Raw genomic sequence first — 15171 nt, 5'->3', positions numbered from 1 at the left:
ACAGACCCAACGGATGACGGATGTATAAGATGTATGATATTCATAATAATAACTCACAATTAGCGCGCAACTGGCAGCTGTTCAAATACCATAATTAAGCAGCGACTGGGTGTATCTTTTTTTTACCAACTCCGTTGCCATAACCACCACCTCGCTGTGTAGAGCACGAACCCCCTCTCAAGCGCGATTCCATCCCGGCAGCAATGGGCGAGCTATTTAAGGCGCTGGCTCGCTGCAAGTTTGGCACAAACCCTGCATGTTATCGTGTCCCGTATTTTGTCCATTTGCCCCTGACGAGGGCCAAGAGGAGCAGGGAGAGGCGTGCGGAACGCGCGAGCTGTGATTTGGGAACCAGGCTTGCGTGGCAGGGGGTGGGGAGTAGGAGGAGGTGGTGGTGGGTTCATTGGGTTCAGCTGGAAGATTTTGATTCGAGATTTCAGTCGAGCTGTCCGGGGGTTGTGGCGAGCGACGCGCGCAACTTTACTGGTAAGTTTGCGCGCCCGTGTGTGTGTTCGTATGGAGAGCGGTAGCTCCGAACCCAGCTACCCCTGTTCGATTCCCGCTCACGACCAACACCAGTGATGATTATCTGAACCGGTTCTGGGCCTCCCCTAGGTCGATTCAGCCTCAAATGAGTACCTGATGTGGTGTGTAAACATCGCCACTGGGGAGACAAAGGCGGCCAGGCGTGGCGCTGACCACCCACCACCTCGTGTACCGTGCCGGCCTTCATAGGTGCTCGATAACAGCAGTTGCCCAAAAAGTCTGTTAAGGCTACACGGGGTGGGGGGGGGGTCTTTATCTTGTGTGTTCGTGTTAATTCAGACGGGCTCGAGTTGTCGTAGTGCACGCTGCGTACGTGCATACACGAATAATGGACCGAAGCCGTCATTAATAACAATTGGTACTGTGATGATTTCGGAAGGTGATTATGGGATGCGCGACAGTGGTACGATTTGTGTTCGTGCAATCGCGTTGTTTCTTAAGCGAGAGTGGTTGAAGATGTGATTCACGCATTGGGCAGTGATGACTTCTGCAAACGTCTTGGTCAATGGTAATTCGTTGAGCGTCATCATCACGGTGCCAATTTCGAGAAGATTGCACCGATAGGCCAAAGGTGGCATTAGCAATCAAGTGGTCAGGCGATCTTTTGCATCATCACCACTGCTTGTTTACAACCGCTTGAATTGGCCGGTCAAACGGCGATGTCATTAGGGGAAGGAGTGTGCCGGCTGGGTGCGCGCGCTTTACGCAGACATCATGTGTGGCATACCCCATCAAGATCCCTCGCAGCGCTCGCATTATATTAGCACCGGTAATGCTCCGAATCGTAAAAGAAAACACCTTACATCAATTGCTTGCGAGCAGTGTTCTAACGGCGCGGGCTATTCAGATGCCAAACAAATTGCGACTTGATCACGCTGGGGGGGGGGGGGCATTGCTCGCTAGGGTATAATACTCGCGTTAACGAGATGATAAATTGGGTTTAAAACACACGCACGCATGTCTGCCCTTAATTGATATGCGTTTATTTTCTTGTACCTGTTTAACGCAAGCGGTTGTTGTTGTTGTCGTCGTCGTTGTAGTTCGCTGTGCCAGGAGGTTCTCGTAAATCGCGGCAGTCGCAGCCGTTCTGCTTGTTGTGTTCAGTTTCGCTGCGGTCAGTAATGTGATGGGATTTTAGAGGCTTAAGGAGTCAGCCCGTCCGTACATGGGTGAGTGTGGAGGTACCTTTAGCGCTCCAACTCGCTATCGTTAGGGGTCAACGCAGTGGGGAGCGGTAGTGTACTGACGAATATCTGAACTGGTCTTGGGCCTCCCGTATGTCGACTCAGCCTCAAATGAGTACCTGGTACGGTGTGTAAACATTGCCACAGGGGAGACAAAATTGGCCGGGCGTGGTGCTGGCCACCCACCCCTTATCGTATGCCGTACGGGCGTTCATCGGTGCTACTCGCGAACAGCACTTTCCCCAACAGTCTGTTAAGCCTATACGGGGGATCTTTGTCTCTGGAGGTGCCTTCAGAGCCCTAGTCGCTATCGTTAGGAGTCGGCGCAGTGCACTGACACGAACGCGGCATGTAATGCGATGCGGAGGTCGCCTAGACTCCATGCACTTTGACGATCGTTCGTTTCGTGGATGTCTATGAAAGTCACGTATGGCATACATCTCCAATGCACCGCATTAAACAGATGAACGTGGACGTTGTCGGTTAGCATAAAAAAAAATACCTCGTAGAAAGCAGGCGTAAAGGTTAACTCGTTGTGAAATGGGAGGTGGTCGGTGGCGCAGTGGCTAGCACACTGCATGCGCTAAAAAAAAACGGGTATACTGAAAAATATGAACTATACATTTTTCTAATTTACCAGGTAAGGCCCACTGAGCTATATAGCTCGTTTTTTCAGAAGCGACATGGATATCACAAATGAAATACTTATTTCCCTCATTAAAATGCAAATCAATTCATAACATTTTTGACATGCGTTTATCTGGATTTTGTTGTTGTTATTCTGTCTCTCACTGTTCAAATGAACCTACCATTAAAAGTATAGACTGATCATTTATTTGTCAGTGGGCAAACGTACAAAATCAGCAGGGGATCAAATACTTGTTTCCCTCACTGTATATATGTAAAATGATTGCCACAAAAGAACCACAATACCTTGCTGATCTCGTCAAGGAGCAAAAACCATCGCGTGAACTCCAGTCATCATCGCAGCAGCGGATTTTTTCTAATCATTGAACAAAGACGGTCACCGCTTCTTTGGCCGTCTGGAACGCTCTTCCTTCCAATATTAGGAAGCCACTGGAGCTATATGCACTTTTAAATCTATATTGAAAACTAATTCTTTAGATCTGATTTTTATGTTTAGTATGTTGTCCTTCCCCCGCACTTCCAATCAGCACGGTTGGCTACGTAGTTAGTTATAATTAAAACGTGAATCCTGCCGGCTTACTTTGATTGAGCTTGTTAAACATTCGCGTAATCTCTTCAAGAGACGCATACTACTGAGAGATGGACCGATTAGCAGAAACTCTCCTTGCAGCCCAATACATTTGGGATTGAATGTTTTCTAAGAAAATATAAATAAGCCCTTTTAGGTGTGCAGTGGGAGAAAATGTTAAGATGAGTCGGCGATGCTCGGCACGCGCCGGGTAATGGGCGGCGCCAGGTATGCCCCCACGCCAATCCGCTGCGGCTTCCGCGGCTGCCTGCTGGAGAGTCCTGCTGGGCGCTTGACTAATTCATCAGAAATTGTGAACCCCAATTGGGATTGATAGGCTCAACCCGTGATTCATTGGAGGAGGATATTACAAGTCCACTGTGGCTTTCCCCCGGACGGACATGCCTCACTCTCCCCTCCATAAGAATGTGTAAATTACACCTCTGGCTCAGGGGCTGCGCGCCAAGTGAGATGAGGAGCAGGGTTTTCTTTAACAACGGTACAAAGACAACGGGGCCGTCCATAAATGACATCACGCGATTTTGGACGATTTTTGACCCCCCCCCCCCCTCGTCACACGGCGTCACAAAAAGTAAGACTCCCCCTCAAATATGACGTCACACAGCTCTGCCCCCCCCCCCCAAAATAAAACATGCTTCAAATCGCTTTAAACTATTGTCATTACAGTGCGTATTTAATGTGGCGCTGCACTCTGATGTTGTAGGAAAAACATTTATTAAAAAGACTATTTAATTAAGTAGAACGTGTAGTCTATATTTATTTAAAGTTGCGCATTTTGATGTGACGTCACATTTCTCAAACCCCCCCCCTCGTCACACATCGTCACAAATCTCTGACCCCCCCCCCCCTAGGTGCGTGACGTCATTTATGGACGGCCCCAAATATCACCCGTATATTTTAAGATGGTTAGGGAGAGTCATGTTAGCGAGCACCTATTGAAGCTGGCCAACACCACACCCGTACGCCTTTGTCTCAATAGTAGCAATGTTTACACCAGTGGCGGCTCCTGCAAAATCTCTCAGGGGGGGCAAATGTCTGGATGATTGATAAGGATAAGGTCCACCCATGCAATGGATAAATTAACAGCTTTAGCATGTAAAGGCAACGTCACTTCTTTAATATTAATGAAAAATAAAGTGACTCTTACAATACATCTTGTTTGTTTCTATACTCACTATTAAAACAAACCACTCAGGTTTATTTTTATTAAAGATTCCACTAGGTGGCGACAAATTATATTGTTGGATGAAACGTGCTTACGTATGATGACGTAAGCACGTATGATGACGTAAGCACGTTAGGGCGAGCCCTCCCGGAACCCATAGAGAATGCATTGCAGCGCCCCCGTTCGAAAAAAAACATCTTTGAATGTAAGTCTATGGGACCACTCGGGGCGATTCTCAGCTGGAGGGAAATCGCCCAAAAAGAGGCGGTATTCCACAGAACGTAGCATGACGCTGATTGGACTATATCCAGCGGCACAGTGACGGCTAGCGTGACTCTGTGGTTGAATGACATTGGTGGTGCGTCGCCCAATCGCCCTAATGAAGAAACCGCCCCTGGTTTACACACCTCATCAGGTAACCATGTAAGGCTGAGTCGATCTGGAAAAGGATCATGATCGATTTAGATATCACTCGCCACTGATGGTAGCTGTGGTCTGCCGTCGAACTCAGATAGTCGGGTACATATAGTGCAGTGCGCTAATTATTGCACCACCGCTCCCCCAAACATATAAGAATATGTATTTATACTGGAGGAATCTGATGAGCTATAAAGCTCCGTTTCACAAATGTCCAGTAAATATACGACGAGCTGCTCGTTGTATGCTACGAGCTGCGTCGCGTTTGCCTTTCAGGACTTGAAGCGCGCCTCCTCCGCTGACCATGGACGGGAACCGTCACTCCGACGACCTCAGTCCCAACATGTCCACGTGGCCGATGAACGGGAGCGACCCATGGCCGGACCACAACGTGGGCGACCAGCCCCAGCCCTTCTCCTTCTTCAGCATCCTGACGTTCACGCTGCTCGCCATCCTCATCCTCGCCACGTTCGCCTGGAACGTCCTGGTCATCGTCACCATCCTGCGGGTAAAGACCTTCCACTGCGTGCCGCACAACCTGGTGGCCTCCATGGCCGTGTCTGACGTCCTGGTCGCGGCGCTCGTCATGCCGCTGAGCCTGGTCAGTGAGCTGCACAGGCGGCGCTGGAGGCTGGGGCCCGTCATGTGCGACGTGTGGATCTCCTGCGATGTCCTCTGCTGCACGGCCAGCATCTGGAACGTGACCGCCGTCGCGCTCGACCGCTTCTGGTCCATCACCAGGCACCTGGAGTACACGATGAGGGTCCGCAAGTGTATCTCCAACCTCACGATCGCCCTCACGTGGCTGCTGTCTGCCACCATCTCGCTGTCGCCCCTCTTCGGCTGGGGCGAGGGATACTATTCGGACAAGTCGCAGCGCTGCCACTTCAGCCAGGGGCCGTTGTACACTGTCTTCTCCACGGTGGGCGCCTTCTACCTGCCCCTGTGCGTGGTGCTCTTTGCCTACTGGAAGATCTACAAGGCGACCAAGTTCTGCTTCGGCAGCCACAAGGCGAACTCAGTGATGCCCATGTCCGACGAGATTGAGGTACGACGTTTACTTCACCGTGCTGGCGCTGTGCTTAGCCCTTCACGAAGGTCCGTCAGTGTCACAAACCACACGCGATCGCACAGTCCCATGCCCTGCACATAACAGTTCCATGCCCTCACATAGCAGTCCCATGCCCTCACTTAATCCCTTTCCCTTCACATAGTTCAATGCCCTCACGTAGTCCCGTGTCTTTCAAGGTAATCATTTTACATCAACGATAAACACTTTATGGAACATTTTTCCAGTATCAAAAGGATGAATTGGTTTTACCATTTATGGAAATAGAACAGGTGTTAAGATGTTTAAACGCCAAATAGATAACTTTTGCAAGGCATCAAGTCTGTATTAACCACACATACCTGTGTAAAAACATGCCAATAAAAGGTATCAATTTGGTGTTTGAACATCTTAACACCTGTTTTATGCCAGAAAGGGTAAAACATATTCTTATTTTTTCATACTTATAAACACTTTGCTTGCAGTATAATTATCGTGTGAAAAAATAACTCGTGAGAAGAATGAAAAAACAGTGATGACGAGTAATTGTTATGGGACACTGTAATTACTCCACCGTTACTTCATTCGAGGTATGTGTAGTTGTCAACACAGTTGAAGGAAAGCCTCACAGTCGCAAGACCCGTATTCCAGGCAGCTGTCCTGTTGAGTTTTCTCAGTGGTGGGGGTTTACGGCTATGTGTGTGATCCCAATTGAGCAATGTTCATGTATTGGGGTGTTTGGCAAATACCAGTTGCATTGTATGGTTTATATACTTTTTAGCTATGGGAGAAAACCTGAAAATCCAGAGGAAGCCAATGCAGAACAGGAGGAGAACATACACACAGAATGGCGCCCGAGTCGAAAATGGAACCCAATCCTTTCTTGCTGCGAGGCACACGTGTTACGACTGTGCTATTATTTGTCAAGAGTTATTCCATTTGCTGCATCGTGGTCTTTATCAACACACTGTCAAGTGGACAGCTTCATAACATGGGCTGGTTCGCCCAGCACCATCGTTCTCGTGATTTGTTACCTTGTGCTTTCTGTTTGTATGAACCACTCAAAAGTCCAGCCTTGTGTGGCAATTACACTTTAAACGAGTAATGATGCAGTGAAAAAAAAGTGTCCAGAATAAATTGAACACCTCCTCTTCATTAGCAGGCTTTGCTGCTGGCATATATAATTTTTGCACGAGCGATTATTGGTTGAGTTCAGGTGCCTCGCTGCTTTTCACGATTGCTTACACTGGTCTACAATTTTTTAGACGTCGTCTGCTTCAGAGATGAAATGTTCTATTTGTTATGGATTTGTACGTGCTGAATTCAAATATGACAATTAAAACAACTGATTGGCTACCGTTCCCAAGATATTTAACAAACAAATTACGTCTGTATATTGTGTAGATAGTAGAGTTTTACTCATGTCACCTGTCCTGTTCATGTAAAACTTAAAAAAATAGCAAGAGGGTTATATAAATAAAATGTATTATGAAACAAAAGGGAAAAAATTATGCTGTATATATAAGTACATAGTTTAGTACTATTTCAGTGTCTACTCAGCGCTTCTTGGCTTGTCTCTTGTATTCATTAAATGGAGTTTTTCTTGTTACTGTCTAGCAATAGTCTGCAAGCATTGATGGGCTCCATTTGTCCTGATAGCGTTTCTCCATTGTTGCAATGTCCTGGTGAAATCGCTCGCCATGCTCGTCGCTCACTGCTCTGCAGTTCGGTGGGAAAACATCGAGATGAGAGTGCAAACAAATTATCTTTAGTGACATGTTGCAACCAAGGCTTTTGTATGCCTTGAGGAGGGTTTACACCAACTCCCTGTAGTTGTCTGCCTTGTTGTTTCCGAGAAAATTTGTTGCCACTAACTGGAAGGCTTTCCTTGCCACGCAGTGCACTGTCAAATGCATCATCTCGAAGAAGTTCACGAATCTGAGGACCAACAAAGACACCATCCGTTATATTAGCTTCACTTAACCTTGGAAATTTTTCACGGAGGTACTTGAAAGCTGCTTGTGTTTTGTCCATGGCTTTGACAAAGTTCTTCATCAGACCCAGCTTGATGTGTAAGGGTGGTAACAACATCTTCCTTGATTCAACAAGTGGTAGATGCTGAACACTTTTCCTCCCAGGCTCAACTGACTGTCGGAGTAGCCAATCTTTCTTGATGTAGTGGGAATCTCTCGCACGACTATCCCATTCACAGAGAAAACAGCATTACATTGTGTATCCAGTCTGCAGACCAAGCGAAAGAGCAACAACCTTCAAATCGCCACAAAAGAACCACTGATGTTGATCACAGTTTATGCACCTCAAATTTGTTAAATTTTGTCATAGGTTTCCTTCATATGTGTAGTGACATAGAATGGGTCACTAGGGCACATAGCGCTGGTTACTGGCAGAGAGGGGGATCTGTCGGTGTTGCAGCCCGGTCTGCCGGCAGGGCATGTGATAGGCCGGGGAAAGGGATGTAGGGCAAAGGTGATGGAGGAGACACGTGAGGTGAAGCCGGGAACCTTCTGGTCGGTTCCAGAAGGGGGCGTGGCCGAGGGCAGAACCAGGCCACGCTGGGGGGGGGGGGGGCGGGAGTAAAAGGGAGGCCCCGACTCAGGGTCGGGGCTGTCGTCCGGAATTGAACCCGTCGTGCTACCAAGTCTTCGTCCCCGTCTTTGTCCTTGTCTTCACCTCACCTCCTCAGCGTTGTTGGTCAGGCAGCGTGCTAGCTGTCCTGACCATAGTATAGTTATCCCCTGTACCTGTGATGGCTAGAATAAACGAGAGTGCCTCCTACTATTAGTGTTTCTGAAGTGATTCACTATATATGGACTGCATGACCAACTGGTTTTGATGGCAAAACATTGCTATTCTGCAGCAAAACAGCTTTAAGACTCATCTTCGATGAATCAATGAACAGTCTCCACTCATCTGGATCATAAACGATGTTGAGGAATGCCATCACACCATCGATGTAGTTGCAAGTTACAAGGTCACCTTCCATGAAGAAGAATAGGACAAGATCCTTTTGACGGTCACGGAACATGGAAACCCTAACATCACCTACCAGGTGATTCCACTGCTGCAGTCTGAAGCCCAACAGCCCTGCCTTACTCTTGAGTAGTTCCAAATCCCTGGCAAGGTCTTTCAGTTAACCTTGTGTTATGAGGTGTGGTTCAGAGGAGGAGGATGGGAGAAATTCGGGGTCATGTAACCTTGATGGTTCAGGACCAGAAGTTTCATCCTCTTCCTCGTCTGACTCAAGTGGAATGATCCTGGTGCATCAGGAACCGACAGTTCTTCTCCGTGGGGTACTGGGCGTATAGCTGATGGAATGTTTGGATAATGCACAGGTAACTTTTTCTTCTTTGACACACCTTTCCCAACTGGAGGCGCCATGCAGAAGTAACAATTGCTGATATGATCTGTTGGCTCTCTCCAAATCATTGGCACTGCAAAAGGCATATATTTCCTTTTCCTGTTCAACCTCTGGCGAAGAATTGCTGCACAAGTGTTGCAGCATATGTGTGGGGCCCACATCTTGTCCTCATCTCCAATTTTGCAGCCAAAATAAAGGTAATAGGCTTTCTTAACCATAGTGGGTATACTGCGCTTTTGTGATGCAAAAGTCACTTCACTACAAATATAGCAAAAATTATCTGCTTTGTTCACACAAGTACAAGGCATCTCTGCTCACTTTGGCTAAACAAAAATGTGTCCCTTTGCAAAATCAAACACTGACAAATAAGAGAGCACGACACTATTATTTATAGAGCTGATATAGGGCAATTTGTTCAGCAGAGGGATGTAAGCCTAGTTATGATTACATCATCCATGACTTCTAGGAATCACATGATGCAATTCATATCATGTATTATGCAATACCAGGTTCAGATTGCATGATTCATTGTTTTGCTCAAAAAGCAAGTACTGTCCAAACCAAGTCATAGATTTATTCATAGATCTAGTCAAAGATGTATTTTAGTAATTTCTGGTTTAAATTGAGATCCCTTCCCTTTATAACTATATACTGACCCAGTAGCATATCTTGAAAACTAGAGCCAATCAACAATTTTAAGCATCATTTTCATTCTCAGTGACCCAGAATTAGTAAAGTTAGACTACATTTTAGAAGCATTTTGGCTGTAGACCAGTGTTATAGGCGTACTTCGTGTACCTTTCATTGAACCTGAAACATGCAGACAGACCGCAACACGTAAGTATACATACATACACACGCACAAACGAGGCATAGTGGACGGATATGAGAGTGTTGTTGGCGCCACGGTGGCGAGATGTTAACTACCTCGCCTGGTATACAGGAGGTGGTGGGTTCGATCCCGATCCTGTCGCCTGTATATTGCAGTTTGTATGTTCTCCCCGTGGTCACGTGGATATTTCTCCTGGTTCTCCGGTTTTTCTCTCCATATTTAGAAACATGTGTTTAAAGTATTTGGCTGCTATATTTTTCCACATGATAAGCCACTTCGTTGAGCTATGATTTGTGGCCAGGTCGCTTCTGAAAAAGAGCAATATAGCTCAGTGGGCCTTGTCTGATGAAATTAAAATAGTTTTGTTTTTAGAATCCACGCCACCACGAAAATAATATGCTAACTCCAAATATTGAACGCACGAATTTCCTGAATACCGGGCGAGGGAGTTAACATCTCATCACCGCTAACTAAATTTGCTTGATTGGTTGACATTGAAGACCTTGCCATTTTTACCATTTTCGAAACTGATTTAATCACACTTTTTGTTGGTGAAATGCTGCATTTGTGGCGATGGTGGGAGCTGGGGTGATGTGTTTGCTGTTCTTTTCTCGATGTTTCAGACAAATGAGCTCATCTCCAAAGTGATGTGCTTTGGACGTTTATTCGTGTGAATCTGGCTCCAGAAGTGAACAGGACATAATGTACTTGGCAAACAGATAGGAGGGCCTCACATTTGGAGCCAAGCCTTCCCTAAAATGTGCCTTTCCCTTAAACCTATCCCTAACCATACCCCCCCCCCGCTGCTTAACCTGATTCTTATTTTCTTATTTTCACGCTCACTGTTTTCAGCACCCACTTCGCATTCAATTCCCGGCCACGCACCAACGTCATTTCCAATTGGTCCCCCAACTCGGTGCGTGGCTGCCCTCGATTAACGCAGCCCATGATGAATGCCTGGTGCGGGCGCAATCAATACCATCGCCGGGAAGGCTGGTGTGTGCTCTCGCTAAACGAGGACGACATGGGCTGGAGAAGAGATGGACTGATGTGGTACGGGAGGATGTGGAGCTGAGTGAACTTGCCAATGACTGGTACCAACGGTGTCAAGATCGGCCTCTGTGGAGGAGGCTTGTAAAGGATGCTACTGGCAGTTAGAGGCAGTCGCCCTCAAACAACAGTTGAGGGTAGAGGAGCGATGCGCACAACAATGAGCGGAGCGCCGAGTGGCTAAAATCCAGCAAGTTGGAACAGTGGGGGGTACATCTGGTGCATATACCAGTCATCTCAGTCAGCCAGCCCATGGTACCTGGGTCTGTTCCGTGACCTCCTGTCAGCGACACTTCACGTGGCCTCAAAGTGCACCTGGCCTGGCACAGGCGCCGTGGTGACGTGACCGTCACTTAGTGGCGAATGGCGGATATTAGTATTGGTGTGCCCGCTAACTGCACTTGTCCCAACAGTATTTTAAAGGCTATAGGAAGATCTTTGTCTTTGTTTTGTGCTTGCCTTTTCCGTGCCTGCAAGGCCAATGGCCCATCGCGCAAGCCGCAGACGGTGTTCACCGTGCACCACGCCACCGTCACGTTCCAGCTAGGCGAGGGGGACACGTGGCGCGAACAGAAGGAGAAGGGTGTGGCGCTCATGGTGGGCATCCTCATCGGCGTGTTTGTGTTCTGCTGGATACCCTTCTTCATCAAGGAGCTCATCATCCCGCTGTGCTCCTGCGACGTGCCGCCCGTGTGGAAGAGCATCTTCCTCTGGCTCGGCTACTCAAACTCATTCTTCAACCCGCTCATCTACACTGCCTTCAATAAAAACTACAAAAACGCTTTCCGGAATATATTTTCATGAAGCAGTAGGGATTTCTGCAGTGTTTGCTGTTCTGCTTTGTTTGGTTTTGTGTCTGACTATCGTGGCTGTATATAAAAGTCTGAGACTCGGTGCGCACTCAAAAGTGATAGTAATGATAATATCACAAGATAAAACATAGCACAGCGTTTATCAGTAGCGATGATAATTCATTGTATTGCAGGAATTAAACACGTTCCTTCGGAGTGGGCAGGTAGGAACTTGGTTGGACAGCGCATTCGTGCACGACAGACAGACAAATAATCCCTGGTGGGCAGTGTGGAACCTGTTGTTCCTACCTGTATGTATAAAAGATAACTTGACTTTAGGTAGCCAGGCAGACAGCCCCCTTAACTATCGCCCCCCCCTCCCTTAGGCCCCTCCCTCCTTAGGCCCCTCCCCTGACCCACTTTCCCTTAGGCCCCTCCCCTGACCACCCCCCCATATCCTCAGGCCCCTCCCCTGACCCCCCTTCCCTTAGGCCCCTCCCCTGACCCCCCTTCTGTTAGGCCCCTCCCCTGAGCACCCCCCCCCCATATCCTTAGGCCCCTCCCCTGACCCCCCCTCCCTCAGGCCCCTCCGCTGACCCCCCCCCTCAGGCCCCTCCCCTGAACCCCCCCCCCCTCAGGCCCCTCTCCTGACTCCCCCCTTCCTTAGGCCCCTTCCCTGACCCTCCTCCCTTAGGCACCGCCCCTCTCCGTACCCGGCAGTAGGTCTCCACCAATCAAAGAGCTGTTTACCTGACTCCCCCCTTCCTTAGGCCCCTCCTCTGACCCTCCTCCCTTAGGCACCTCCCCTCTCCGTACCCGGCAGTCGGTCTCCATCAATCAAAGAGCTGTTTGTAAGGTCTCCACCAATCAAAGAGCTGTGTGTATTATATATTTATTTATGCACGACAGACAGACAGTCAGACAGACAGACAGCTAAATAATCCCTGCTGGGCAGTGTGGAACATTGTTCCTCCCTGTATAACGGCATGAGTGGGGCCCATCTCTGTCAGTGGCCCTGAGCCTAGTGGTGATAATTCCACATCCCAATGATTGGGTCAGTATCTCGATTAGAGGACCGCTGTTGACTTCCCACAAAGTGGTAGTCATGTTATGGTCGTCATGGTGATGATAGATTGAGTCAACTCCCAGAAGCTGGCCGCTGGTGGCGATGCACGCATGTAGCCTGAGCGTGACGTCACAGGCTCCGCGTGATTCCCCACCCCCCTCCCCCCAAGTCGGCACGGAGCTCCCACCCCTACGGCTGCTGCGCTGCCCATATCATATCAGGTGAGCTGAGTTAAGTACAGAGGTGGTCTTACCAATGAATGGCTGCATGGTCTCAGACAGATATTGGGCCAGTTTCTAGGTGGGTGAGCCAATGGTGGAGACGATGGGACGAAGGGGTTTACCTTCTTTATGGATTTTTGGTAAGCCATATAATCTGGGTGGTCTAGCAGCAGAAGGTTTTAAGGAAAACCGTTTGGTCTGTTCAATTAATGAAGCTGAATCAGTGATGATACTGTTCGTTTTTGTAACGAGGCTATTGGTGGGATCTCTTTTAATTTTCACTCAGCTCACCTGGTATCGTCAATTAAAGACATCTCAATATCCCCAGGTGATTTGCTCGTTAGTTTTGATGGAGTTTATTTGTTCAACAAAGTTCCTGTGCCCAATACCATTGCAATCATTGAAGATTTAGTCCAACAAGGATTGAATGTTGATGTATCGGCCCTGGTGAGACACTGCCTCACCAATATATACTTCACTTGGAATGGAACAATATACAAACAAACTGAAAGCACCCCAATGGGTTTTTCATTATCTCCGGTTGTAGCCAATATTTTAATGGAAAAATTTGAAACGGACGCCATCGAGGCATCCACTCTACGCCTGTCCTTGTGGAAGAGGTACGTGGATGACACGTTTGTCATCTGGCCACATGGCCGACCGGCTCTGACCAATTCCTTAACCACATCAATTCTATACACCCAGCCATCAAATTCACCATGGAGGTCGAAAAGGATGGCATGCTACCTTTCTTGGATGTCCTAATCAAAAAGAGACCAGATGGCTCAATGAGCCATTTTGTCTACAGGAAAGTAACCCATACTGACGCCTATCTAAAACCTGATTCCTACCACCATCCAGCCCAGAATAATTCCCTCATCAAAACGCTACACCATAGACCTCAATGTATATCCGACCATAAACACCTAACCAGTGAACTCCAACACATACACCAAGCTCTCAAGGTGAATGGATATTCTGACTACACAATCCGAAAAGCCATCACCCCAACCGTGAGGAAAGAGCCATCTGAGGATCCAATCAAAACCATCACCTTGCCATACATAGCAGGGGTAACCAAAAATACTTCCAAAATCATGAACAAACACAAGATCCAGGTCCGATTTAACACAGTACATAACATTTGTGATCTGATCTCATCTGTGAAGGACAAGATTCCTGACATGCAATATCCCAGCGTCTACAAACTAAGCTGTATCTGCAGCAGCAGTTACATTGGGGAAACTAAGCGACATGTCTCAGACCCTGTTCATAAGGGAGATTTGGAACACGGCAGGACCAATACTTCTGCCGTGGCCGATCATTATTTTAATGCGGCTGGCTCACACGAAACTGATTTCTCTAAGACGATGGTACTTTGCAAGCCTACTGGCTATCAACAAAGATTCGTTTATGAAGCCATCATATATATAGACACAGACACAATTTCAACCGAGAGGATGGTTATAAACTCAGAAATCATTGCAAAGATGTCATCAACCACTTTGGGTCATGACTTGATTTATGTTTTCTTGTCAACCTCCACTATCAGCAGTGTGGGTGTGTGGAGCAAGGTGCAATGATTGCCTGGAAGCCCTTTTGGTGGAGACCCACTAACTGCTTAGTTGTTTCCTACATTAACATTAGCTGCCCCGCCCATGCTGCTGACACACTTGCGCTACGCCCACCTCTAAATCTTTATAAACAGTTTGCCTTTACAGGCTAACCCCCCCTTTTTCCTGATAACGACCGCTTGTGTTGCGATCGAAACGTCGTGTTTTTTATTATTATTTTTTTAAATATATTTTATTTTATTCAGGTTAGCAGCAGGCTACAGTCTACATTATAGACTGCCAGTACGCTCACTCAGTTTAATAACCATTGCTACAGTCTACATCATAGACTGCCAATATGCTCACCAGCTTAAAAACCAGGCTACAGTCTACATTATAGACTGCCAGTACACTCACCCAGCTTAATAACCAGGCTTCAGTCTACATTATTGACTGCCAGTACATTCACTACGATTTAGAACCAGGCTACAGTCTACATTAGTGGTTTTTTGTTTTTTATTATTTTAATTTTATTTTCATTATTTTTATTAAATTTATTTTATTACATTTCTATTTACATGACTTTACCTAAAGAACCAAAGAATATGAATTCCTGTAGTCACGAAAGTTTTAAGTCAATTTTTTCATTTCAAATTGTTATAACACAATTCACCGTTATTGG

The 15171-nt window shown here is 47.2% G+C and overlaps 1 protein-coding gene across 1 annotated transcript; it reads left to right on the top strand.

Moving 5' to 3' along the window:
* The first annotated feature begins 381 nt into the window (after nt 1-381).
* HTR5A (5-hydroxytryptamine receptor 5A) lies at nt 382-11662 on the top strand. Its single transcript, XM_078858065.1, has 3 exons — nt 382-486; nt 4826-5651; nt 11357-11662. Exons 2-3 carry the CDS (start codon nt 4854-4856, stop codon nt 11660-11662), a joined length of 1104 nt encoding a protein of 367 aa, XP_078714191.1. The 5' UTR covers nt 382-486; nt 4826-4853.
* Nucleotides 11663-15171: the final 3509 nt, after the last annotated feature.

The sequence above is a fragment of the Lampetra fluviatilis genome, chromosome 1 (assembly GCF_964198595.1).
Source record: "Lampetra fluviatilis chromosome 1, kcLamFluv1.1, whole genome shotgun sequence".
Lineage (NCBI taxonomy): Eukaryota > Metazoa > Chordata > Hyperoartia > Petromyzontiformes > Petromyzontidae > Lampetra > Lampetra fluviatilis.
This window is presented reverse-complemented; position numbering and strand designations above follow the sequence as displayed.

Excerpts from the sequence above, each read along its gene's own strand:
- HTR5A (XM_078858065.1), top strand. The coding sequence starts at position 4,854 with ATGGACGGGAACCGTCACTCCGACGACCTCAGTCCCAACATGTCCACG. Across the intron at positions 5,652-11,356 it reads TTAGCCCTTCACGAAGGTCC|CCGCAGACGGTGTTCACCGT; the intron begins GTCAGTGTCACA and ends CCATCGCGCAAG.